General features: G+C 34.5%; 1 protein-coding gene across 4 annotated transcripts in view; it reads left to right on the top strand.

The window, feature by feature from the left end:
- Positions 1-27945, top strand: part of U2SURP (U2 snRNP associated SURP domain containing) — a 48951-nt gene that overhangs the window by 1628 nt on the left and 19378 nt on the right. For 2 of the 4 annotated variants that reach the window (XM_087430428.1, XM_004419283.3), the window contains exons 2-19: positions 7924-7968; positions 9317-9448; positions 11453-11551; positions 13396-13510; positions 13966-14099; positions 16710-16777; positions 17348-17442; positions 17526-17561; positions 17654-17736; positions 18720-18885; positions 19071-19282; positions 20214-20257; positions 23360-23464; positions 24578-24644; positions 24725-24888; positions 26201-26363; positions 26774-26853; positions 27781-27868. In XM_087430428.1, the coding sequence (XP_087286554.1) occupies positions 7924-7968; positions 9317-9448; positions 11453-11551; positions 13396-13510; positions 13966-14099; positions 16710-16777; positions 17348-17442; positions 17526-17561; positions 17654-17736; positions 18720-18885; positions 19071-19282; positions 20214-20257; positions 23360-23464; positions 24578-24644; positions 24725-24888; positions 26201-26363; positions 26774-26853; positions 27781-27868 (1896 nt within the window). Of the gene's footprint in view, positions 1-7923; positions 7969-9316; positions 9449-11452; positions 11552-13395; positions 13511-13965; positions 14100-16709; positions 16778-17347; positions 17443-17525; positions 17562-17653; positions 17737-18719; positions 18886-19070; positions 19283-20213; positions 20258-23359; positions 23465-24577; positions 24645-24724; positions 24889-26200; positions 26364-26773; positions 26854-27780; positions 27869-27945 lie in introns of those variants that run through there. The other 2 variants (XM_014789016.2, XM_087430429.1) reach the window with 2 other exon arrangements.

Below are 27945 nucleotides of genomic sequence, written 5' to 3'. Positions count from 1 at the left end.
GAAAACCTTTTAATATATGTGTTGTCTTCCTTCTTTACTACTTCTCATGGTTGTGTGTGGCTATTCTCTATAAGTGAATTGTTGGGTCTTGCAGTAATCTTTTCAGTTTATATTGCTTTAGATTATCATCAGTTGATGCTATTAAGAGATTTCCTGGGCCGGCCGGTGGCGCAAGCGGTTAAGTGCGTGTGCTCCGCTGCGGCGGCCCGGGTTCGCTGGTTCAGATCCCGGGCGCGCACCGACGCACCGCTTGGCAAGCCATACTGTGGCGGCGTCCCATATAAAGTGGAGGAAGATGGGCACGGATGTTAGCCCAGGGCCAGTCTTCCTCAGCAAAAAAAAAGAGGAGGATTGGCAGATGCTAGCTCATGGCTGATCTTCCTCACACACACACACAAAAGAGATTTCCTACTGATATCTGTAAAAAGAGAATATCTCAGGACTCAAATGGTATTGACGTGACTTTCTCCATTAATATGGAGGATACATGATGCAGTAGAAAGATTATGGATTTTGATAACAAACGAGATTTGGATTCAAGTTCTGACTTGGCAATTAATTATATTTGTGATATTAAGGCAAATTGCTTAAACTCTTGAGCCTCAGTTACCTCATTTATAATATGGATATAATCCCTTTTTTACAGGATTGTTATAAGGATTAAATGAGTTAGTGTCTTAGTTTCTTTCCCCTCTCCTTTTTGTTTATAGAGGAAATAAAAAGTACTTTTCAAAATATCAGGATAAATTCTAATCTTGAGATTTAGAATCGAAGTCATCAACTATCATAATGACTGCCCAGATTGTTGTTTATTTCTAACACAGGTCCAGAAATTATTGAATAGAGTCTTAAGATGATTTTGACTAATACTACAGTATTTGGAATTTCTAGCCTTTGATCTCTGTGATTTGATTTCCCTTCCTCTGAGGAGAGCAGATGAATGACATATTCTACTGTACAGATGGAGTGAACAGATTCTTCTGTTTCATGTTCATTCTTCTTCTTTGGTAATTAAATCCTCATTGATATAGGTAGGGATGCTTGTTAATCATATTTCTAGACACTGAGGAAAATGTTAATTTTAAAATGTGCAATATACAAGATTTTTGCCATTGACAATGGCAATATTATTTGACATGTCTTAATTATAAAATAGATTAGATAACCTCTACCGTTTCCTCTAGCTTTAAAAATTACATTTAATGTATTTATAGCCAGATGACTTACTTTTATGAGTAGCTGTCCCCGATGAAGAGAGGCCGGGCCCTTTTATTTTCTGTGTAATTTTGCTGTACTTTTCATTTTAAGGCCTGGCAAATGTAGAAATTCAGTAAATGCTTTAGAAATGAGCTAAAATTTTCCTATACATTTATTCTTGTTTATCACCAGACTAAAACATTACTTTGGGGGACAGGGGTGTTGGTACCATGTTGTAGCTTTGATTTGGCGAGGAGAGACAGAGAGAGCCTATAACTGTTTGCTTAGAAATTTGTTAAACATATTTCTTTAGAATTTAATTGATAAAAGTTAATTTATTATTTTGATTTTAAGAGTTGTTTTGTTTGCTTGCTTAGTATAATGAGGATATAAGGGAATGTGGTATTTTCTTTCCTTCTGCATCTCCTGTGCTGGTAATACTGCTAATATAATTGAATTGTGTGCCCTGTTACTTCGCTCTGTGACAATGCTTATTTTTTTACCATACAGTCAAAAATTGGGTTAGAGAGATAAATGAACAAAGTAGAAAATACTGCTAGCTTCCTTGACATGCAGTGCTAAATTGGTTTGGGAACTTTTTTTCTTTGCTGAGGACAATTCCCCCTGAGCTAACATCCACTGCCCATCCTCCATTTTGTATGTGGGATGCCACCACAGCAAGGCTTGGTGAGCGGTTTGTAGGTCCGTGCCCAGGATCTGAACCCACGAATTCCAGGCCACCAAAGAGGAGTGTGCGAACTCAACCACTACGCCATGGGGCCAGCCCCCAGAACTTCCACTTTTCTGACTGGTGCTCTTTAGAAGCTTGAGTATTTGCAGCACTGGTGCTTGACTATGACTATTGATATGGTTAAAAAAATTCCTATCTTATTGGATTGAATTGTTTTCTGAAAGTCCAGTTTTTATTTTCTTTTGATTTTTTTTATTCCCGAAGCTTTCTTTTTCCTGGAAAGTTAACCTATAAAAGGTACCCATTTGCCTTACTGGCAAATGAGAGGAGGGCTCATTTGGTATGCAAGTTCAAGACTCCTGCCTCTCTACCTCATTTTATACAGCATAATTTTTTTGTGTGTGTGAGAGGAAGATTAGCGGAGAGGAGTATTTGACTCAGCCTGAGATTCCGGCAATGGGGAGATCCGATAGACTCTTGTTTGGGGCTTCTACAAAATGGGTACCTGCAGAGAGAGGGTGAATGAGAAAATCATAAATAGGTGGCTTTCTAAATCTAGCAAACATGTAAGTTATGTATCGTTTAAGAATTACGTTTTACAGTTTAGTATTGTTTTCATTTTTAAACACGTAAATGGAGGGGAGCACCACACACTTTTCTGTACTTAGAACTTTTTTAAAGTTCTTAATAGGATCTGTCTTCAAAGAAGGAAAGCTTACTTGAGAAGGTCATGCCTGAACCGAGCCAGGCAAGGATAATGGAAAGGCATTCCAGGCAGAGGGAGTAGTTGGAATAAAAGCTTGATGGCATGGGTCCGTACAGCCCACTCTGCAGGCACCATAAGCAGTCAGGTTAGAAGGTAGAAGGTAGAAGATTAGCCCTGAGCTAGCATCTGTTGCCAATCCTCCTTTTCTTGCTGAGGAAGATGGGCCCTGGGTCAACATCTGTGCCCATCTTTCTCTACTTGATATGTGGGATGCCTGCCACAGCATGGCTTGACGAGCGGTGTGCGGATCTGCATCCGGCATCCAAACCTGCGAATCCCATGCCGCCGAAGTGGAGTGTGCAAACCTAACTAACCACTGCGCCACCGGGCTGGCCCCCAAAGAGCATAGTTTTTGAAATAAAAATAAAAACTTGCTACAGGATGTGAAACTTGAAAACACTAATATTACAAATGATTTATCTCTTATTCTATTATTAAGTAGCTTTAGCATTTTATTGCAGACCAGCCATGTGCTGGATAATTTGCTGAAGTAACTTTTTTGAAAGCAAGAAGTGCTTTGCCTATAACACTTGAGGCCCTTTGGTACTGTTAGATGTCTCTTCCTTAAGGAGTTAAATTTTTTCACTAGGCCTTTCAGTTTAGATAAACTACAGGACATTCAAAATGTACTTACAACTTTTCATGTATTGGTAGTGTTTTGGATGTAATTTTAAAGATCATTTCAGGTTTATTATTTAACTTTATTATGCATAGTGCATGTCTCAGCGATCTTAGAAAGTTTTTTGAGAGGTGGACTTTGGTTTGGCTTGGAGAGTGATATTAAGCTAGGTAGCTCCTACTTGTTAGTGAGTGAACAGCATAGTGTATGTTGACATTGTGGAGTGTAATTTTGTTGGGTAGGTATTTGTTCCAACAGGTTAAGTCAACAAGTATATCGAGGCTCATCACTTGCCAGATCTTATGCTTGGCTTTGAGGAAGAAAACATTAAATAAGACCCTACTCACTTTTGGGGAGCATGCTGTCTAGTGAAAGAATTGAGTCAGCACTTAATACTACAAGGCCAGAGCTATCAGAAGTGTTTAAGTGTAGAGAAAGAAGTGACAGTTGATTGAATGGAGGGTGGGGAAGGAGAAGCTTCGGAGCATAGAGGAATTTGATTGAGTCCTTTTGAACAACGAGCAGAGTTTTGAAGGGTAGAGATAGGGGTGTAAAAAAAGAGCTGAGTGAGGTGAAGAAAAATAAATTGCTGGGAAATGGTTTGATAAATGGTCTGATTTAGCCAGTGCATAGGGCACTTGCATATGGAATAAAAGGAGCTGAGATGGAAAAGTAAGTTTGAACTAATTGTGGAGGGCTTTGAATGCTGCAGAATAAAATTAGAGAGCCATGGAAAATTTGAGGCAGGAAGGTTCTTTAGGAAAGCCATTCTGTGGGCATAGTTTAGGAAGGATTTGGGAGTGAGGAAGACCAGTTTGAAGATTATTGCAGTGCTGCTGTTATTGAGGATTGCTTTAGAAATCTCACCTCAGATCTTCTCTGGGAAGCTTTTCCTGACATCTTTCCCACTCCTCTGAAGATTTACCTGCACTCTGTGCTCTTGTGGCATAACCATATTGTTTTACTTGTCTCTTTTATTAGCTCCTAAGAGCAGGAGCTATGTCTTATTTTACTTTATATCTCTCATGCAAGGCACAGTACCAGTAAATGGTTGCCCAGGAAAATGGTTGAATAAAGGGAAGATCTGAAGCACAATGGTGTCTTTGGAAAGGAAAAGAAGGGTCCCTGTAGAAGAGCCATATTAGGGGTGGGGTGAACAGAATTTGACTCAGTTGCTTATGGGGGGTAAGGAAGGAGTCCAGGATGACCCTGTTATAATACTGCTGCTGCTAATACTTATTGAATATTTATTATGTACCAAACACTGTTCTGAGTGCTTCACTTGTATTTGTCCTTCAGAACAATATGAGGCAGGTGCTTTACAGATGAAGGACGTAGGCCCAAGGTTACAGATCTGGGAAGTGCTAAAACTTGGAAGTCTATTCCAGAGTCTGTGCTCTTAACGTTTTACTACTTCCAGATTATGAGTGATTGAGAGTTATGACCCAGTGTCAGAAATAAGAAGGTCAAGAGGACAAGTTAGTTTGGGAGGAATTCTAGATATATGGGATTTGAGGAGCTTGCAGACATTCAGGTGAAGCTGTCCAGGAGGTAGTTTGAGAACAGATTGGAACCCAGGAGAGAGACAAAGGTTGAAGATCAAGAATTGGGAGTCATCTCAGTACAATAAAGGTGTGTTGATATGCTTCCTGTGGGAGAGAGTTAAATTTGTGGAGATGTAAGTTGATGCTTTAGAGGAGGAGAGGAGAAAGAAGACATTTAGGAGACACAAATGGGCATGGAGAGGTGACTAGGCAGAATGGCAGTGTTGGAGGAATGTTACTGTGGATAGCTTGCTAATCTGAAAACTCAAATGTGGGGGTTTTTCATGTAAAGTAGAGCAGCCAGAAAAAATATTTTTATTCTCCGTCACCAAGATATAGAGCCATATGGCATAGTGTAGTTGGCTTCACCTTTTTCTCCTCAGCAGCCATCAGAATGATCCTTTTTCCTTTGGATTTTCTTGCCTCACATCTATACTATCTGCTTTCCCTATGCTGAGATAAGTTTCTCTTGTGTCTGCTTCTTTATCGCCTCAGATCTCTTATTCTGCCCTTTCGTTTCTTGCTTTTGGGTCTTTTCATTTCGCTGAGGAGTTGTGCTGTAGACTTCAGAAGATCTTTAAGCATCATTAATTTGTTGTTCTTCAAAAAAAAAGTTAAAACCCAAACCCAAGACAAATAGTATAGTTCAGTTACAGGTTCAGAAGAGGGAGAGGCTCAAGCTTCTGAAGTAGCGTTCCATTTACTATTGACTTGGACCACTAGCTTTAGAAGTTAGTTATTCTTTCTAAATCTTAACTACTATTTGCATCTCTCTAACTGTTCTTAAGCCTAAAAAAGTTTCATTCTGAATACTGTGTAGCTGTAGCTGTGTATCAGTGGAAAATGTCTGGTGTGTGGTAAATATGACTAGTGCCATTTTAGGTTAATTGGGATCAGCTGCTGCATCTTCCTAAGCCATTCTGTTATTTTTAAATCCTAGAAATGATGATTTGGATGTGGTGGCATAGAACATTAAAGAAAGGCTAACGCATTCTTAGCTGCTCTTGCATGCTTATTCTTCTTGGGGAACTGTATAATTATTTTTGGCAATCCCCTTGCAAAGATTTCCCTTTGCGATTTTGAACTGTTGAATGAAATTGTATTAAATATGTAAATAAATTTGGGTATAGTTGACATTGTCTCATAGTGAGTTTTCCTACCCAGGAATATGATGAGTCCTTTCAAAAGGTGACTTGAGTAACTGAATCCTTCTGTAAAGCTTGTGTTTCTTTATGCAGGTTGTGTACTTTTCTTTAGTTGGTTTCTAAGTGTTTTATATTTTTTGTTGCTGTTATGGTTAGGGCATTATTTTTGTTACCTAGCAGATTAATACTGGTATGTTGGAAGGCAGTTGATTTTTTTTCCCCCCCAGTGCATTCAGCCTCTTGACTGAACATTTTTTCTTTTCTAAGAGGAGTTATTCTCTAGGATTTTTAAATTTCTAAGTGTCTGCAAATGGGCACATTTCAAACGGTGCTTCATAGTGTGTTTCACAGAGTTAAATTTAAATGTCAAAAAACTTCTTCCATCCCATCTTGCTTGTTAAGAAAGGTTAGCTGGGAAAAGAAAGTGAATGAGGAGGGACACAATAAGAGTTGAGGATGGAGAAAAGATGGCTAGAAAGAATGGAGATGGGAGGTGTCTCAGTGCTGCTTTATCTTGGACTGACTTTGCCTAGTGCCCAATACAGTGGAGTTCAGAGGAATAAATTGATTCAGTATGAAAATCTGACCAGCTGTCCTTAGCTTTATGTTTAGACAAGATAAATAAAGCAATACTGCGTGGACCTATATGAATCTTATTGTATTTACTCTTTTCTATATCATACAAATCTTCAATTTTCTCTTAAAAATGAATATAACATCTTGTGCGTTTTATTTGAAATCTAGAACTGAGAGCTAGGGTCAGGTGAGAAATTTGTGATCTCAAGATTCTTGATTTCACTTTTAACACTTAGAAATAAAAATAAGTAAAATTTCATTACCCAATACCTTGAAAAGTAAGAACAACTCAGTGACAGAGTTAAATTCTGGGCCTCCAAGTAAAAATTTCAGAAATATACCACATATTACTTAGTTAATAGCTTTGCAGCTTGGCTTATTTGTCCTCAGATGCGTAGTGAAAAACCAAATAAATTATTGTAAGCCGTATGTAATCTGAAATGTAGACCAATTAAGAAAAAATAAGATGAAATTTTAACAGTTGACATTGTTGGAAATTGCCATTGTTTGAAGACTGAACTCTTCCTTGTGCAACAGTCAGCAGCAGTGGCATGCTGAAGTAGAAGCAGCCCCTTAAAACAAGTTGCAAATTGTGGCCCATCAGGGATTTGATAATAGGATTTTGTTTTTCTTGAACTATTTCTGCAGTAGAATTTGTACCTTTTACTGGACATGAAGGGTTTATGTGTGGATTTTCTTGATGTTAGAATCTGCTTCTTATATGTCTTTGGGTGGTTGGAGAAAGCGGGGGAGGTTTCTTTGCTGTGTAGAGAGAAGTTGCTGCTCAGTCAGTGTTGTGGCAGTAAACAGTGTATCTTATGACTTAGAAAGAACTTTTGCACAAAAAATCTGTAGTAAAAATAGTGGTTTAAGTTTCCAGTCTATAGCATAAAAAGATAACTATGCCTCAGATATATCCTACTATCATTTGTATCATATTTTGGGAAATATGCATTCTGATTTTTATAATTTTATTTATTTATTTATTTTTTCCCCCCAAAGTCCCAGTAGATAGTTGTATGTCATAGCTGCACATCCTTCTAGTTGCTGTATGTGGGACGCGGCCTCAGCATGGCTGGAGAAGCAGTGCGTCGGTGCGCGCCCGGGATCCGAACCCGGGCCGCCAGCAGCGGAGCGCGCACTTAAGCGCTAAGCCACCGGGCCGGCCTGCATTCTGATTTTTAAAGAATTGACTTGTACATTTATTTTGGATCACAGCCTTTTTGTAAGTCAGAGATTGCCCTTGTTCAGTTTTATTAGCTGAGAAGAAATTATTATAAGTTTGGGAAGATTGTCTGTATAACGTGAGAAATACTTGCTTTGTGAGCATGGTAAGATATTTTCTGGTCATTTAAGTATTGACTTTTATGTTTTAATACTTTTAGACCAGATCATCAGATGTTCATTCATCTGGATCCTCAGATGCACATGTGAGTATAAAAGGCAATGTTTGTCTTTTTTCTTTAAAATTTAATTTCTCTTTGTATATATCTCTATACTTATGATTTTACTTGATAAATAAATATGATTATATTATATGTGCCTATTTTCTTTCACCTTTTTTGCTAGGTGCCCTCCTTTTTTTGTCTTCTGTTTGTATAAGTTGGCCCCTTCAAACCATGTTAGAAACCTAGTATGTATATTTCCTTACTTGTTTTTATTATAAAATTCTGCACATACATAAATGTGTGTACTTGTACGTCAACTGTGGTTTGCATTATACACACTTGTTCTTTTCTCATTGCACAGTACACCTGTTGGAAATCTCTGTAAGTCAACAGGCATAGCTTTAATCTAGTTTTTCTAATGGCATCATCATGTTCCACAGCGGGAGATACATTTATTTATTAAGGTATTTCTCTGTTAATGGGCATATATTTTCTGTTTAAAGCTTTTTGACATTTTGAATAATAATAATAAATAATAATAAATAATAATAATAATAATAAAAGCAATAAACATTCCTTTACATATGTTATTACAGCAGTGCTCGAAGTGTGGTCTTCAGACCCATGAGGGTTGCTGAGAATCTTTCAGGGGGGGTCTGAGAGTTCAAAACTGTTTTGTAATAATACTAAGACATTAATTGCCTTTTTCACTGTGTTGACATTTGCACTAATGGTGCAGAAGCAATTGATGGATAAACTATTGGCACCTTAGCACGAGTCAAGGCAGTGTTGTCAGAATGCACTGGTAGTCATTGTGTTCTTCTCCACCAGGCACAGTAACAGTATGCTAGTTTCACTTAAGAATGTTCTTGATGAAGCAGTAAAAATTATTAAATCTTGTCCTTGTATACAGGTCTTTTTAATGTTCTTTGTGATGAAATGGAAAGTACATACAAGACATTCCTGTTCACCAAAGTGTGATGTTTGTCTTGAGGAAAAGTACTTGTGGGATTGTTTAAATTGAGAAATAAAACTGGCCCTTTTTTCAAGGAATACCATTGTTACTTGAAGGAACAACTGACAAAACTATGCTTAATCAGACTTGGGTATTTGGCAGATATTTTCTTGAGAATGAAGAAAATGAACCTATTACTTGAAGGAAAACAACTATTTGTTACCACTGTAAAATTTGAGCTTTCAAGTGCAAATTAGAATTATTGAAAACTTTCCCTGCACTTATGGACTTTTCAGATAAAATCACTGGTGATATTAAAGGATGAGAGTTTTAATTGTGTAAAATGAAATTTGTCAATATCTGGACATTTGGCTTGTTTCTGGTTTTCTATACTACTTATGTGATTTTTAAAAACTTGTTTTACCTTTCCTGAAGATGGATGCATCTGGATCCTCAGATAGTGATATGCCAAGTCGGACACGACCTAAGAGCCCAAGAAAACATAATTATAGGAATGAGAGTGCCCGTGAAAGCCTTTGTGATTCTCCTCATCAGAATCTCTCAAGAGTAAGTATTGATAAAGATAAGAAAGGGTAGTTAATGATTTTAATCTATCCTTGATTGAATTTGGTAGTTGGATATCTTGGTTTTGTACTTATTTCATCTTGTACTATTTGAAAATAGCATTCTTTATTGTATTTGGCTTAATGATAAACTCAGGTTCATCCAAGGAAATGTTTTTTAGTTCATGTGTGAGATATGTTTTGTTTAAAATTTTTAATTTTATTTAAAAAAAACAAGGAGCTTTTTGAATGTAAAATGGTTAATGTTCAGATTTATTGTTTCCTCTTATACCAGAGATTTAATGAGCCAAATGCCAAATGCCAGTCACTGGAAATACACAGATGATTAAAGCACGGTGCTGGCTCTCAGAGCAGGTACTATTCACTCTAGTTAGTGCAGTGCCCAGGGCAATATGAGGACCCGGAGAAGGAGCTTCTTTACTGCGTGTGTCTGCAAAGTGCTCTTTTAGTCTTTTTTTTTTATTTCAAATAATGTTTTCTTGTGATTAAATTTGGAAAATATAGTAAAGAAGACAATCATCATCAGCCGGTATTAACGTTGATAACACTTTATTTTTCTTGTTTAATATTTCTAGGCATAAATATGTTTTTACTTTGGTGAGATCCATTTTACAGGAATACATTTTAAAATATTCTGTTTTCAGTTCTATTTTTTTTTTAAATTTTAGCAAAAATTCTGTAAACAAAGTTTTTAACGGATGGTTGTATTTCTTTGAGTAAACATTCCATAATTTCCTTAACCGTTTCTCTCTTGGGTGTCTAAGTTTAGCTCTTAGGATATAAATAAAATTTGAGCACAAAAATTTTGTTGGGTAAAATTATTTTTTCCATTGATTTTATATGTAATTTTACCATTTGTTTAAATTTTTGAAACCAAAAATGCTAAATGATGGCAAAACATTTTTCTTTCTATTTTGGGAAAAAAAATTTACTTTGAATCTGTTCCTGAAACCCAATATTGACTTTTGGGTTATAAACCGCTTTATTTTTTCAAGGGAATTTTAATGTAACTTTAAAATAGTTTCAGCAACATTACTCTTCCGGTTCTGCATCTCTCAAGGGCAAGCCTTTTTAATAACCAGGGAATTAAAAAAGTCTAATTTTGTAATTGTTGATTTCTTATTTTTGGTAGGCACTAGAGAAACCTTCAGATTTCAATTGCAGATTAATATTTTAGGTTGTATTTAGTAAACATCCTCTCTTTTATGAATCAAAATGTAATATTCAAATGAATAACTGAACAACTGAAAGTCTACAGACAGTTGATAATCAAGCTGTTACTTCAGAAGGAAATTGCTTCTAAGTTACATAAGTGAAGACTTCATTAAAATACTATTTTCTCATTCAAAATTAGTTGATGAATGTTTACTTGTGCTAACATGTAAAATACCATATGTGATATATCCCAACAAAGAAAATGCAATTATTCTATTCATAAACATCAGTATTGTTGAAGAATGAGGTAATTTACTGAAGTATAAGAGGAAGGGATACAATTGGTAGTACCTGAAATAGGGGTTATAGATGGTATTTAGGTTCCTGCTGCTAAATCATGGAAATGTATGCCTCCTTCTCCCTATTTGAATGTGTGATTTCTATCATTGTTTCTTTTGCCCAGAAACATTTGTACTTTCCCTCCTCAAGTGCTTTTATTCTTGCTGCCAACAAGTGGGTTGAATGAGTTTTAAGCCTTGGCATCTCTCTGTGTTTTATTTTTACCTTTTTTTAAAATAAAAAATGGCTTTTTTATGTTATTGACCTTGAGCTAGCAAGTAAAGACATTCTTTCATGAATACTTAGATCAGAATCAAGCCCAAGGTAGGCACCTGACGCTTAGAGTAGCCTCAGCTTTTCTTTTTTACAGTGAAACATTTTTAAAAAAAATCATGGATTCTGAAGACATGATTATTAGTTGAGGTGTATCAATAGAGTTATAGATAGCATTAAGAATGTGTATTAAAGGTATGCTTTTTATTTCTTTTTATAGCCTCTTCTAGAAAACAAACTTAAAGCATTCAGTATTGGAAAAATGAGTACAGCTAAGCGAACTTTAAGTAAGAAAGAGCAAGAAGAATTAAAGAAAAAGGTAATATTTAAAATGTATTTTGAGTTATCCTTGGAAATAAATGCGTCTAAAGGGGCAGTAAGTGTATGGGCAGTAGAGAAATGTTTTTAAAAAGATTTTTGACCTCCAAGGTGTTCTCGTCTCCTATCCCCCAAGTCAAGTCTATAAGTCTATAACACAAGGTATATTCAGAGGAGTCTAGCTTCTATGCCTGTCCCCTCCACTGTTTCCTCTCTTCTTTGCAACAATTTTGGTTATTTTCTGGTCTTGTCTTTTTATGTAAGCAACTGTATATACATATATATTGTACCTGCTCCCCTTTCTTAGATGAACAATAGCATGCTATATATAGTACACTTTTCTCCACTTTGCTTTTTTCACTTAACATTATATCTCAGAGATTACTGCAAGTTTATTAAAATATTCCTTGTTCTTTTTTTTTTTTTTTTTTTTTTAATAAAGCTGTGTGGCTATTCAGTAGTTTATTCAACTAAAATTCTGTTGAGGGCATTTGTGTTTTGCTTTTTGCCGTTACAAATAGTGCTGTTATGGATAGTGTTATGCATATGGTTTTTTGCTAGTGTGTCTCTGGGATGTATTCCTGTAAGTGAGATTACTGGGTTGAATGGTAAATACGTAAATATAGCTCTGGTAGATATTGTCAAATTGCTCTCTATAAGGGAAGGGCCATTTTGCATCCCTATCAACAATGTATGAGAGATTGTTTCCCCATAGCCTTGCCAACAGAGGATGTATTATGGAAGGAGTTATGCCAGTCTGCTAGGTGAAAAATGGTCTCAGTGTTGTTTTAAATTTGCATTTCTGCTTTTCTTGTGTTTGTTTCTGTGAATTATCTGCTCATATCTAAACCACTTTTTCTATAAGTTAGTAAATTATCTCTATTTTTAGAAACTCTTTGTATATTAAGTATATTAGCACTCTGTCTGTTATAAAAGGTGCACTGTTTTTTCCCAGTTTGTCCATTATCTTTTTGTTTTGCTTCTGGTGTTTTTCCATGTAGAAACTATTTATTGATAATGTAATCATATTTATTAGTCTTTCCTTATAATTTCTGGTTTTTCAGTTAGGTTTTCACACTCCCAGCTTATAAAGGAGTTTCCTCATGTATTTTCTAATGCTTATATGGTTTCATTTAAAAAAAAAGTTGTCTGATTAATTTGCAATTTTTCCTCGTATATTATGTGAATTGGTTCATTTTTATTGTTTTTCAAATAGTTATCAAGTTATCCCAACATCATTCATTGAAAAGTCCATCTCTTCTCCACTTATTTGAGATGCCCCTTTTATTGAATGCTAAATTTTCCACATGCTGTTGGATTTATTTCTGTATTTTGTGTTCTGTTTCATTGGCCTTTCTATTCATACATGTTTTGGGGACATTTAGAATAGTTAGAATTGAAATTGTTAAGGTTCTTTTGAGCTTTTTTTCTTTAATGCCAACTGTCTGGAGATATTGCTGCTTCAACTTCTAATACTCATGTCTTCAGTGGTTTGTGAAGGAAATCTTTATTTTCACTGAATTAAATCATCGTGCTGAGGAAATGTCATAAACATTAATAGAATAATGTATTTTGTATAGTCAGTTGTCATACATTTTTGACCCTTGAATTGTCTCTAAACAAATTTGCTTAGTGGGTCCTTTCCAAGTTCACAAATTGCCAGTAGAGCAGCAAAGCATCTCTTAGTTTTAATGTTAATAAATGTCTAATGTCTACTAAAGATTAGATATTACCTATTAGGACTGCTTCACTTGCTGTCGTTTACGCTTTTCCTTGATGAGTTTCCCCCTGTGTACAATAATAATTTTTATATTGAGTGATATTAATATTTTCATGTGTATTTAGGAGGATGAAAAGGCAGCTGCTGAGATTTATGAGGAGTTTCTTGCTGCTTTTGAAGGAAGCGATGGTAATAAAGTGAAGACATTTGTGCGCGGAGGTGTTGTTAATGCAGCTAAAGGTAAATGTGAATATTACAGTCCTTGAGCAAACCCCAAAAGTCTTGGTTGAATGACTGCAGATAATTATGAAAGAAGTTTGGTTGCTTTTGAATTTTATGTTTCCTATCAGCACCCTCTAGTGGTGATTTTAACTAGCAAAATAAATGGCCAGGTGTGAATTAATGAGAAATTGGAGCCAGATAAGTTTTAAAAATATTTAGTACCTTTCAAGTTTCAAGATAGCAGAACACTTTGCAACAATTTTAATATATTTTATAGTTTTGCTTTCAAATGATTAAATTAGTATTTTTGAGAGTGGGGCTGTAATATTTGAATTTAACTTCATATTTTGTCAGTAGTGATATATCTTAGTACTAAAAGTGTTTTTTACTAATTTCTTGTTTATTTTTAAATAAAAATAGTAAAATCCAAATAGTGTGAAATTAGTTTTGAAACTTGGTATTTTAAATTTCAGAAGAACATGAAACAGATGAAAAAAGAGGTAAAATCTATAAACCATCTTCAAGATTTGCAGATCAAAAAAATCCTCCAAATCAGTCATCCAGTGAAAGACCTCCATCTCTTCTTGTGATAGAAACCAAAAAACCTGTAAGTCATACTTAAATAAGTGACAATTTATGTTTAGAGATGATACTGCCAATGATACTTTCAGTACTTCCACTGTAAGCAGGACTTTGGTTTCTTGTTTTTAATTATTTTGGGAGTAGGTGTTGAGTTTTGATGCTTAATCTTCCTAGGTGAAAGATAATAAATTAGAGTAGGGCATGTAGATGATATTCTTTTTATTCTTTTTGAGCAGTAAACATTTACTGTTACTATACTCACAGCGTATTGCAAGTAAGAAGTTAACTATATTTTAGGTGTTAGCGTAAAAGAATTGAGTTGTCTTTTTAAACAATTCTGAACTGAGCTGTTTAAATTATGTCAGCATGTGAAGTGTCAGTTACCTTGGAAGACTATCTGTACTCCAGCAATGTGTCTGTGCCTAGAACATTTTTGGAATTTATTTGGAATTATCAGAACTAGCAACATTTTCTTTTAAATATTCTCAGTGTTAAAAAAATTTTTGTTTTTTGTGTGTAGGGTTTTCATGGGGAGTGGTAGATAGATGTGGGTCATGTCATTTGAGCCGAATTTGTTGAAGAAATATGATTATAATGAATAGTGAGACTGATTTTTCTTGTGTGACTTTTAAAATAGCTCTGAAAGCAATTAAAAAAACAGCTTTATTGAGATATCGTTCATATACCATAAAATTCACCCTTTTAAAGTGTACAATTAAGTATTTTTTTCTTTAAGTATATTCACAGTTGTGCAGCAATCACTAATCTCTAATTTCAGAACATTTTTATTACCCCAGAAAGAAACCTTATACCTATTTTTAGTCATCCCCAACCCTTGGCAACTACTAGTCTATTTTGTCTCTTTGGATTTGCCTGTTTTGGACATTTCATGCAGATAGAATCATACAATATGTGGCCTTTTACGTCTGACTTCTTTACTTAGCGTATTGTTTCAAGGTTCATCTATGTTGTGGCATATATCAGTACCCCATTCCTTTTTCTGGTTGAATACTATTCCGTTTTACGGATATACCATATAATATTTACCCATCTATCACTTGATGGATATTTGGGTTTCCACTTTTTGGCTATTAGTAATGCTGCTATAAACATTTGTGTACAGGCTTTTGTGTGGACATATGTTGTCACTTCTCTTATGTATATACCTAGGAGTGGAATTGCTGGGTCATATGGTAACTGTTTAACCTTGTGAGAAACTGCCAAACTGCTTTCCAAAGTAGCTGCACCATTTTACTGGCCCATCAGCAGTGTGTGCCAGCTCCAGTTTTTCTGTCTTCATTGACCGTTGTTAAAATTGTCTATTTATTTTCAGTTTATTTTAGTCAGCTTAGTGGGTGTGAAAGTTGTACCTAATTGTGGTTTTGATTTTTGATTTGCACTTTCCTTATGATGATGAACATCTTTTTATGTGTTTATCATCCATTTGTAGTCTTCTGTGGAAAAATGTCTTTTCACATCCTTGGCCCATTTTTTAATTGGGTTGTCTTTTTATGGTTGAGTTGTAAGAGTATTTTACACCTTCGAGTCAAGTCTCTTATCAGCTATAATGATTTGCAAATGTTTTCTCCCATTCTTTGGGTTGGCTTTGCACTTTCTTGATAGTGTCCTTTGAAGCACATAAGTTTTTAATTATAATGAAGTTCAGTTTTATTAAATTTTTTTTTTTTTTTTTTTTTTTTTTTTTTTGCTGAGGAAGATTTGCCCTGAGCTGACATCTGTGCCAGTCTTTCTCTATTTTGTATGTGGGTCACCTCCACAGCATGGCTGCTGAGGAGTGGTGTAAGTCTGCACCTAGGATCCCAACCTGGGCTGCCGAAGTGGAGTGTGCCCGACTTAACCACTAGGCCACTGGGGCAGGCCCCTATCAATTTTTTTCTTTTGTTGCTTGTGCTGTTGTTGTCATATCTAAGAAACTATTTCCTAATTCAAGGTCATGAAAATTCACTCCTATGTTTTTCTCTGAGTTTTATAGTTTTAGCTCTTAGATTTAGGTTTACATGGCAGTTCACTTTATGTTCATTAATTTTGTCCCTTGTTCTCCCTCAACAATATTCAGTCCTAAGTATTGCAGACTTTTGGGGGATAAAATTAGTGGCTCCTTTACTTTAAGACTACTGCTTGTCCTTTTGTTTAATTGGTTTAATAAATTTCTGTGTGTGTGTGTATGTGAGGAAGATTGGCCCTGAGCTGACATCTGTTGCCAGTCTTCCTCAGTCTTTGCTGAGGAAGATTGGCTCTGAGCTAACATTTGTGCCCATTTTCCTCTATTTTGTATGTGGGATGCTGCCACAGCATGGCTTGATGAGTGGTGCATTGGTCTGCACCCGGGATTCGAACCCATGAACCCTGGGCCGCTGAAGGGGAGTGCGCAGACTTGACCGCTGTGCCACCAGGCTGGCCCCTAATTGTTTTAATAATTTAGTTGTTAAATTCTTAGTTTGAGAGGACAGGAAGGGAAGTTCAGCAATAACAGAAACATTCTTTCTTTTGAACTTAAATAATTAGAACGTAATTTGCACTAAAATTAAAATTATTTAAAACAATCTGATTATTGAACCATTAGTTTTGTTTAACTGTGTTTCGTTTGAAGTATAACTTGTCATATCCTTCATAGCCACTGAAGAAAGGGGAGAAAGAAAAGAAAAAAAGCAATTTGGAACTCTTCAAAGAAGAATTGAAACAGTAAGTTTTATAGTGCTGAGAATGGCTATCACAGGTATATTGAGCTGATAGTTACAGATGCAGGTATGAAGAATGTAGTGTACCAATTAATTATTACTAACTGGCTTACCATGAGGTTGTTTTAGATATTATAGTGGTGTTTTGTGGGGTATGTTTGAAAATAAACTAGCATTTTGTCCAGCATCTAGGTTGCTTGCCTTATGTGGATGCAATTCAATTGATTTATCTAATGTCCAGAGTCCTGTTTGCAGTGGAAACAACATAGTCACTGAGGTGGGGGTGAGGAGAGGCTGAACTTAGCTGAGAAAGAACAAATTCAGTGGTTTTAATGTTGAATTTCCTTCTCACCTTAAAAGTGGGCTTTGTATTCCATTGCTTGTGTAGCAGAAATTTGCTCATAACTCTGTTATAGTTGGGAGACTCTCTAATCTTGGTTATCAGTACTGGCATTTAATTACTCACCAATATTTCAAGTTATTTGAAGATGGTACCTGGCTAAGTTCTATTCTTATTAAATGGTGAACAAACAAATTTTGGCTCATTGTTAGTGATTGTAAATATTTTCAACAGAATTCAAGAAGAGCGTGATGAGAGACATAAAACAAAAGGCAGGTTAAGTCGATTTGAGCCTCCTCAGTCAGATTCTGATGGTCAGCGTCGTTCCAGTAAGTGACATTTATTTTAATGTTTATATTTGTGATTAACTATTCTAAAAACTAAGAGTTGTTTTCTTTTCCCCCTTTTAAAGTGGATGCGCCTTCAAGAAGAAATAGATCATCTGGTGGTAATACAGTTTTTTGCTTTTTTAATTAATAGAAAGTGTCCAAACTTTATATTTTGCAGGTTATAATTTTTTTTTTTCCTTCTTTGCCCTAGTTCTTGATGATTATGCACCTGGCTCACATGATGTAGGGGATCCAAGCACTACTAATTTATACCTTGGCAACATTAATCCACAGGTAATTTTAGAAAAGTAAGATGAATGTTGGCTGGTAGGCTTTATACTTTTGGAAGAAAACTGCTTTGTCAGTCAATCCAAAAAAAAGTCAAGAATCTGAAGTAAGCAAATTTGATGGAACTAGATAGTCTCTTACATTATCCTGTAAAGTTGAGCCTTATTGGTATGGGCCACATTGTCTTGCTATAATTCTTAAGGGCTTGTCTTCTCTTTTCTGTAACTGGACTATACTCTGAATTTGAAGTGTTTTACTAGGTGCTGATTTATTTATCACATCAGGATATGACTAGTGGTGGACAGTGTGCTTTTGAGACTACCCTCTTCTGAGGCATAGCTTGCTTCCTTATGGATTTTTTTTCTTTTTCCTCATAATAGCAAACTAGTGTTTGTGCTTTTGTCTTTTTCTTTTCCCTGCTTCAATGTTAATTGTGTTATGGGGAATTTGGTGGTTGTTATACATAATATGCTCTTTTAAAAAATTATATGTGTTTTAGATTTCATTACATATTTACCATTTTCTATTTTCTCTGTTCTTGATTACACCGGTAGCTGGGTGCTGGGAAAAAAAAGTGATCAGAGCGTTTTTTGTCATCCCCAACAAATATTTCCTCCTTGACTTAAATGTGGTAATCACTGCTGCCTGAAGAATGTGGCTAAATGCCTAAACGAACCATTGCCATAGAACAGCTTGTTTTAGATGCAGGATCTCAAAAGGAGGAAGAGGGGAGGTAAAAGCCATCCAGTGTCATCACCCTGGCCACTTGTTTATGTAAAACAGAATGTTTCTGGTATGAAAAGATTTGTGAACTCCCCACGAGGGCAGGATTTTACCTGTGTAGAGGTCCTAGTTTGAATGGAAAATTGTGGTGTTAGTATTAGTATGTCTTTTTCATTTTGCAAAAACTACTTTGCTTTCTTGTTGCTTAGAATTCTTTTTTTTCCCTTTCTTTTTTGCATACCAAAAATTCTTATACCTTTTAATAGATGAATGAAGAAATGCTGTGCCAAGAATTTGGAAGATTTGGGCCATTAGCCAGTGTGAAAATTATGTGGCCTAGAACTGATGAAGAAAGAGCAAGGGAGAGAAATTGTGGCTTTGTGGCCTTTATGAATAGAAGAGATGCTGAAAGAGCTTTAAAGAATTTAAATGGTAAGAAAGTTTTTATTGTCCACTTATAGAATTCAGACCGTTTTTTGATTCTGAAAAGTATTTATAAAAACTCTAGGGAAAAAATGGACCAGAAATGGAAAGGTTAAAAATGAAAATTAATTCAAATCACCAGAAATCTTTTCTTTTGAGAGTTACCAAGGTGACCTTTCTTTTCTTTCTTGTAGGAAAGATGATTATGTCTTTTGAAATGAAGTTAGGTTGGGGTAAAGCTGTGCCTATTCCTCCACATCCAATATACATTCCGCCTTCTATGATGGAACATACACTTCCCCCACCTCCATCAGGACTGCCTTTTAATGCGCAGCCTAGAGAGCGGTTAAAAAACCCCAATGCTCCCATGTTACCACCACCTAAAAACAAGGAGGATTTTGAGAAGGTAATTTAAAAAATGTACATAGAGTGCATCTAATTTGTAAATACTAAATCTGTGGTAGTATTTCTTTTCAACAATTTTATAGAAAATGTGTAATTCTGTTTGGCAACTCTTAAAGAAATAAGTAGATGTGTTCCCTGCCTTAGCCCATGGAAACCCTGTATTGAAATACTAGGTCATATTTTTATTTGTGGCTACCATTCCTTTTTTGACCACTTATTAAGTTTTTTTTTTTTCCTTTGTCCTCTGTTGTATCCAGGTTTGCTTAAGTGCAAAATATCTAATTTTACTTTGCTCTGAGAAAGTGATATTTTGTATTTGGTTAAGTGACTTTTCAATTACAAAGACCTCCTAAATAGTTAAACTGTTTGGATGGCAGCTAGCTAACTTAGTTCTCAAGATCTGAGGTATTAGATATTTGAGAGCATATGTGGTTTTTAAGAACGGTTAACTACTCTAGTAAAAGCAAAGGGTGAGTATTTTCTTTTTATTAAACATAAAACCAACTTAATTTCAAGTTATAAGAATTTGTTGGTTCTGTTATGAATTAATTACACTTAAAATGACAGGGCTGGTTTTAAAGGCTTGGGAACAAAGTAGCAAACTGTGTGGTAAGAAGCAAACAGTTAATTATTTCACAAATTAAAATCTTTATCTGATAATTCTCAGTGTAGTACCTATTTCAGTGCATTGATGTGCATTCTGGCAGGAATGTTCTGATTCTTTGCATTTGGTGAACATTTATTGTTCACTGAACACATCCATTTGCATTTATGTAATTGCTTAGTGTATAATTACTTCAAATGCAGTGATTGCCTGCAAAACTTGTGATTAGATGTGTAGTATTTTCAATGCATATGTATATTTTTGCTTGTTACTTGTTAACAATACTCACATATTCTATGTTTATTATCTGATGTGACTTCATATACAGACTCTGTCGCAAGCCATAGTCAAAGTGGTTATCCCAACAGAAAGGTACATGTTTTTCTTTATTATTACTGATCTAAATATAGACAATATCCCCTTCTGAATTAAAAAAAAATGGTGTTGAGGAAAAGGTAATATCTTGACTGAGCAATGGTTCCTTCCCAGTCCTTTTTGGGGGGATATGTGAAATTTTACTAACTTTAGTATACTTTGCAATTTTATGTCATTATCTTTTTTGTTTTTATTGTTACCAATGTAGGGGATTTTATAACTCTAGTAGTTAGAATGTGTTTAATAGATTTAATCTGGGGTTGTTAGTCTAATAATATTAGACTATTCTGATGGGAAAATAGGTGTTTTTAATGTGTCTTAAATTTTAGATAATGTTACAGTTTGTCCTAATCTTTTATTTTTTCTTGGTTTCTGAATTATCCATGTTTAATATGCAACCTTAGTTTGAGTTCTCCTTACTGAAGACATAGCTTTGTTTTTTTCTAATTGATTTTAAGAAGGAATTCCTATTATTTTCATCAACACTGAACATACTGGAAATTTTTTCATGATAACAAAGGTGTTTGGAATTCTTTTATTTTCTTTTCTTCCTTTTTTTGTTTTTCAACATAATGTTAAAGCAGAAGAATACATGCTTTAGGTATGCTCTTGCTCAGTCAAGCTAAGCCTTTTCCCAAACACAGGAACACAACACTGGTTGAATAATAAATGAACACAAAAGAATACCAAATTCTCTTTGACATTGGCCTTGGTGAGCAACACCAGCTGAACTGTCTGCGGCAGCGGGGGACCAGGAAAACATCATGGGATGGATTGGGAAAGTATACAGTTTTTGACCAGACATTGGTACGATCGACTCCAATAAATGTGGTTTTATTATAACTGAGAGACAATTTTTTGGTTTTTTTTGTTGTTGTTGCCCAGAATAAGATAATTACCATTTTAAAATAAAATAATGCACTTTAAAATATATCATCTTTTTGTACTACACTGTTTCATTCTGATAGAAAAGTCACCCTTTTTTAAATAAAAAATTAAACACACAATCCTTAAGGAAAAAGAGTGTGATTTCAATTCTTTAATAATTTTGAATTCAAGTTAGCAACAGCTAATTGTCAGATTTTGATTTTAAATAATCATATGAAACATTTTAATACTTCTTTTAAGCTTTAAATTTTCTAAAACTACATTTTATCAGTTACAAGCCTGTTTAAAACTATAGTGGGTTTTTTCCACTGATAAAGCATTCACAGAAAAGTATTTTTGTAGCATTCACAAAGCATATATCCAGTAGTAGCTTTACACGTAGCTCAGCTTATTGCTAAACAAAATTTTGAGTATACATTTTGCTGAAAAGTCTTGACTCACCATTTCACTGAATCCTTTGTTTTAAACTTGCTAAACCATTTTTCATTTATCTTTAATACTCAAGTCAAGTTGCTTTTGACTTAATTCATACAAGTTTCTGAATGTATAGCATTTGTCCACCTATTGATTGATTTTATATATTATGATAGTCACATAAAATTTCCCTTCACTTTAATTTGACACATACCAGTGGGAGTTTTAGAATTGAATCATAACTTTCCATTATCTCCCTTCCTTCAAAATAATGTCATTAACTATATGGATGCTGAGAATACATTCTCATTTGGATATCAAGAACTGCATATTTGCAGAGCAATTAATACTTCTGTGAAACAAAAATAATTTTTAGATTTAAAATTAAGTGATGCTTGTGGTTTTTTGTTTTAACAATTTGAGGTTGAATTAATAGTTTTAAATATGTAGTTTCCCCTTTGTTAAAGATTTAAACCTTCATATAATTTTTTTACTATGTAGAGATTTTAGTGTCCACTTAAGTGGGTTTGTTTGAGAACTGTGAGAAAATAATTATAATCACCATGAGATAAATTTTTTTCTTGTTCATGTACTCTGAAGCAGGGCATTATAGAGCCAAAAAAATCTGTCTTATTTTATAACTGTATATTTATTTATATTCTAGCAGTTATATGAACTTAATTTGAGCTGGGAATGCTAAAGGTGTAATTTAGCGTGTGCCTGTACCAAGAGCCAATATCCTTTTGCTTTTCCCAGTTGTTATTTATCAACTCCATGTGTTGGAGACTGGTGAAATGAGAAATCAAAAGCAGCTTATAGTAAGCTGAGTCATTTTTGCCTGACACTGTAATCACTGTCTAAAGTTGTGTTTGGAGTCTGATAAGGTATCACATGATTTTAGGACCCAGCTTCAGATTTTAAAAATAAAGACTTTTTATGAGCCCAACCAATAAAATGGCTATACTAAAAAGTTACTCACATATGTTTATTTTTGGCTTTAATATTAGAAAGCAATTGTTATGAAAAATGAATAGGACATCTCACCATGTCCCTTATTTTGGAATATTTTGGAAAGAGGACTCCATCTGAGGCTTTGGCAATATAATTGCTTGATTCATAGTACAGGCAGAATTATACATATCATGAATTGTGTGAACTAGTTTGAAGTGTGGTCCAAAGGGATGTTGCCTCATTAAAGGTCAGATTCAATAAAAACTCCATCTGCTATATGTGTACCAGAAAAGCACAGGAGTTGGATGGATTTTTTATTAAATCAGACCTTAAACTTGTCAAATAGTTTTGCATTTTTACAAATTATAGTCATGTATATAACATTTCAGTACCACCACGAAAGTGCTTGGTTTAGGAATATTTTCTTTTAAAACTCAGATAGTGTGTAATTTTTTAGATGGCTATGGTAACATGTAAGCTCTAAGTTACTGATTTTATATATTTGCAGCTTTCCCATTAGTTGTGATTTATAATTTAATGTTTTGCATTTGGGAAATAAAATTAAGTGGCATTTAGAGAATTAAATCCTTATTACTATGAAGCTATGTTGTGGTTTCCCACCCTCCCTGCTCCATTCCTTCCCCTCCCACTCCCTTATCCCCATTACCCCACTCCCTCTTAATGCACAAGGCATTAACATATGCTCCAGGTTACTTTTTTGGTATAAAGTTCTGTATTTAGTCAGCAGAATAATCTTTTCTGCACAATTATAGTAACTTAGGTCAAGTGTAGTTTTATATAGTGGTAGGTCTGAATCCATTTTCTTTAACTGTGTTGTTGTTGTAGGAATTTGCTCGCCCTGATACATCGAATGATAGAGTTTGTTGTACGTGAAGGGCCAATGTTTGAAGCTATGATTATGAACAGAGAAATCAACAATCCTATGTTCAGGTGTGCATTTTCTTTTATTGTGGAATAATTTACATATAACATAAGATTTATCATTTTTACATGTGCAGTTCAGTGGTGTTAAGTAGATTCACCGTGATGTGTAGCCATGACCACTGTCTATCTCCAGAACTTTTCTCATCTTCCATAACTGAAACTCAGTACCCCTTAAACAATAACTCTGCATTCCTTTGGTCCCCCAGCCTCTGGCAACCACCATTCCACTTTCTGTCTTTTTGAATTTGATTACTTTAGGTACCTCATATAAGTGGAATCATACAGTATTTGTACTTTTGAGATTGGCTTATTTTATTTAGCATAATGTCTTCAAGGTTCATCCATGTTGGTAGCATGTTTCAGAATTTCCTTACCTTTTAAAGCTGAATAATATTCCATTGCATGTGTATATACTACATTTCGTTTATCCTCAGTTGTGCAATTTAAAAATATTTTTAATTTGTTTTTTGGAATTAAAAATATTTCTAAGAATAAAGTTCTAAAAGTATGGGGTTATTTTTGCAGTGGAATGAGAAGCAGTTTTAATAGTTAGACTAAAATGTGCTTGGGTCAACTTTCCATCGGATTTTCATATAGTTAATTAGGTAGCATTGTTTTTAGCATTCTCTAGGAGGAAAATACTTTTCATTATGCTTTTCAATGAGAGAGTGTTTCATAAGTGAGATATAATAGAACAAATGAAGTTTATAGGAAATTGCTTATCTTCTGAATAGCTGTGGTATCTAAGATATTCATTTAACACTCTTACTTAAGTCGTTTAAAAGCCACTGCTTTTAAAATTATATCTTGAGAGAATCTCTCCATTGCCAGACACAGTATCTGACAAATAAGTGTTCAATAAAATTGATTATAAGACTCAGCAAGATGCATACAAACCTTCTGAGTGTTAATGTCAGTCACAAAGCCAGTCTGGTGCTGAGGTGAGGAACGGGATAGATGGCAGATGGCAGTGGGTGAGGATTTCTCTTCAGGGGTCTTTGCTTTGGTTTTATTTAGAATTAAATAGGTAAATAATATTTCTCATTTGTTTATATTTACTTGAAGAGAGTTCTTCATTAAAGAATAGGAGTTTAATTTTTTAAATTTGTTTTGTTTTAGATTCTTATTTGAAAACCAGACACCAGCCCATGTTTACTATAGGTGGAAGCTTTATTCTATTTTGCAGGCAAGTAGAATTAATTACTTTGTTATTTTGACTCTTAAGGTATTAGACCTTTCTAATAACATTCTGGACATGTTTATTAGGGAGATTCTCCAACTAAATGGAGGACGGAAGATTTTCGTATGTTCAAAAATGGATCTTTTTGGAGGCCACCACCATTAAATCCATACTTGCATGGGATGTCAGAAGAGCAAGAAACAGAAGCTTTTGTAGAGGAGCCTAGTAAAAAGGGAGCACTTAAGGAAGAGTAAGAGTTTTTCCTTTTATTTTTTCAGAATAGTTGCTTTAATTAATGCTCTTACTAAGATGTTAACCCTAAAATGAAATAGTTTTTTTACTTGTGAGTGTTTAAAATAGTAACAGTCTCATCATATGCTTTGTAATTTTAAATGTCTTGGCAAGTATAAGGGTGTGTCCTTATAAGTGTGTGACCTTGACCTCTTCTTGTTGATAAAAGTTAGTGATGATCTCTTAAGTGGTGATCTCTTAAGTCTCTAGCGGTGGAATACTTCTAATTCTTACAGAAATTACCTTAGGGCCCTTAGAATTCTTGCCTCTCTGAATGCAACATAAAGAGAGGAAAGATTATTGTTTGACTTAGTGAGGTCAGATGGTTGCCAAGTCTTTGCACAGAGTTTGCAGGGGGTGGCCACCATGGAAGCATATGTTGTTATTAGTGCTCAGTCAGTACTGGTACAGTGCTATTAGCCTGGCTTAAGAAGGGGAAATAAATTTAACTATTAAATGTTCAGAGGAAGTTCTGTATACCTCATGAAAAAAATTGACTAAAAGAATTTTTAGCATATAGGATTATGTACTTGAGTGTATATTTTATAAATCTTAATACTAGATGCATTGATGCATTGTTTGTGAGAGCATTTGCTAATGGAGAACTGTAGTGTTTGAGAGTATATTTGCTTCTGAAGATGTATGTTCGTCATTACTTTCCATGCAGGCTAAATCTGGCTGTCTCCTGTTTTTGTAAATAAAGTTTTATTGGAACACAATCGTGCCCATTCCTTTACATGTTGTCTATGGCTGCCTTGGTGTTATAGCAGCAGGGTTGAGTAATTGCAGCAAAGACCATATGGGCTGCAAAGCCTAAAATATTTACTGTCTGATCCTTTACAGAAAAAGTTTGTTAACCCCTGCTTTAGCCTGTCCTGATCCTTTGCAGAAGTGCTAAAGTAACAGATGGACTGCCTTCAAAGGAGTGTAAAGAACACAACAGTTCTTTTTCAGTGTAATGGGAAAATAGGACTGGGACACGCTCAAAGATTCTTGAAAAAAATGCCCGTAATTTTAAATTTACTTAATTTGTAAACTAAAAATCACTGGAATCATTTATTAGTTCCTGGAAAAGTATTCTTCCCCATATAAGTTCTTCAAAAAAAAGTGTAACATATTTGGGGAACTTAACATGAATCAGACTTAATACAATTTAGTCTTCAAAATTTTATCTTAGTGGTTTTAAAGAAATTAGTTTGTGAACAGAAACTATAATGACATTTGAAATTTGTGTCTATAAATATGTATAAGTTAAAAAAATTTATATTTAGACAGAGGGACAAATTAGAAGAAATCCTGCGGGGTTTAACTCCAAGGAAAAATGATATTGGAGATGCAATGGTTTTCTGTCTTAATAATGCTGAAGCTGCTGAAGAAATAGTGGATTGCATTACTGAGTCATTGTCCATCCTAAAGACACCCCTTCCCAAAAAGGTATGGAAATGATTTCGCTTTCTGGAACATTTAATTACGTAAAAGCGAGATACTAGTTGACTTCTCTTTGGATTGAAATTGGTTTCCTTTTTGTATGAGGAACTTGACTGAAGAAATCTTTCCCATGCAGTCTTGTTTTCCTTCTGGCTGGAAAACTTGTATGTTAATTGACATAGAAGTTATCAGCAGGTTGAAATGTAAATAAGTTACAAATTATATCCCTGCCAAAGTCATAGTTGTTGTGAAGCTGAATTTCTTGTAACTTTTCTAATCAGTTGTGATTATTAAATTATAGCTAAACATTAGCCTTCTGCCACTAAGTCCAAAAAAATTACAATATGGAATTTTTTCTAGGTACATTATTTGCTGTTGGTTTTTAATCTGTTTTGTGTCATCTTTTGGTATTCTAGATTGCCAGATTGTATTTGGTTTCTGATGTTTTGTACAACTCTTCAGCCAAAGTTGCCAATGCTTCATATTATAGAAAATTGTAAGTATAATGATCTAAGCTGATATTCCTGAAATAAAATATTTAAGGGTAAGGAGTTTAGAAAAGAGGATTGTTTTGTTCATTAACACTTTCAATAATAAATAATTTAAACTTCTTCATAGTTTGTAGAATTTTCTAAAAAATTGGATTGTATTCATTGAACTAAACCACTTTAAGCTAAATTATCAGTTTTTTAAAAAGTTTTTGTATCAGTTTCTTGATTATTAATAATAGGACAAATAGGAAGAGTTAAAAAGTAACTATTTTTATTGCATATTTTGCCACTTGTATAATAAATAAGCTGAAACAATAGAAATAATGGCAAACATAAAGGCAGAGATCCAAGACAGAGCAGAGCATTAACTATTTATAGAATCTGTTCTCATCTGATCATCATTGTATTGGTTGTAATTCATTGTTAATGTTTTCTTAGGCAGTAGGAAGTTATTTTGTTATACTGTAATTAGTATATAACTCTTTGTCAGTTTTCCAGAGTTCCTTCTTGGTGTTTATTTTATGAATAGGGAAGCTTAGGAAATTTGGACATTTGGGTCCTAATGTTAGCTCTGCTATTAGTTTTTTTGCCTTGGACAAGTCACTTAACTTTTCTGTTTCCTGTTTTATAAAATAAAGATGTCGGACTAGATGGCTCAAAGTATCCTAGATGTAAAGTTCCTTGCCAGTCAAGGGAACTAATTCTTAAGGCTCGTAGGGATTTTGCAGGAGAAAAATTCAGAATAATAGGAGTTCAAGCAGTTCAGTTATAGTTTTAGAGTTTAAGCACCTAATTCTTGATTTTTAAAGAATTACTAGATTGATTTATAAATTTTTTTAAGTCTGGGAGGGGTTTTCATTGGCTAGCATGCTGAAGTGGATAGAGATTTTTAAACAAATTCTATTGTAAAAAATATATTATTTGGATTTCAGTTTTGAAACCAAGTTATGTCAGATATTTTCAGACCTCAATGCTACCTATCGTACAATTCAAGGCCATTTACAGTCTGAAAACTTTAAGGTAGGTTTATTGTTTCATTCTTTTTGCTCTAGTGTTTTAAACGGAGGGTGGGGGCATGTCCGAAATTTTAAAATATA

Source organism: Ceratotherium simum, chromosome 5, assembly GCF_057802395.1.
Source record: "Ceratotherium simum simum isolate JZ-2026a chromosome 5, ASM5780239v1, whole genome shotgun sequence".
Taxonomy (NCBI): domain Eukaryota; kingdom Metazoa; phylum Chordata; class Mammalia; order Perissodactyla; family Rhinocerotidae; genus Ceratotherium; species Ceratotherium simum.
This window is presented reverse-complemented; position numbering and strand designations above follow the sequence as displayed.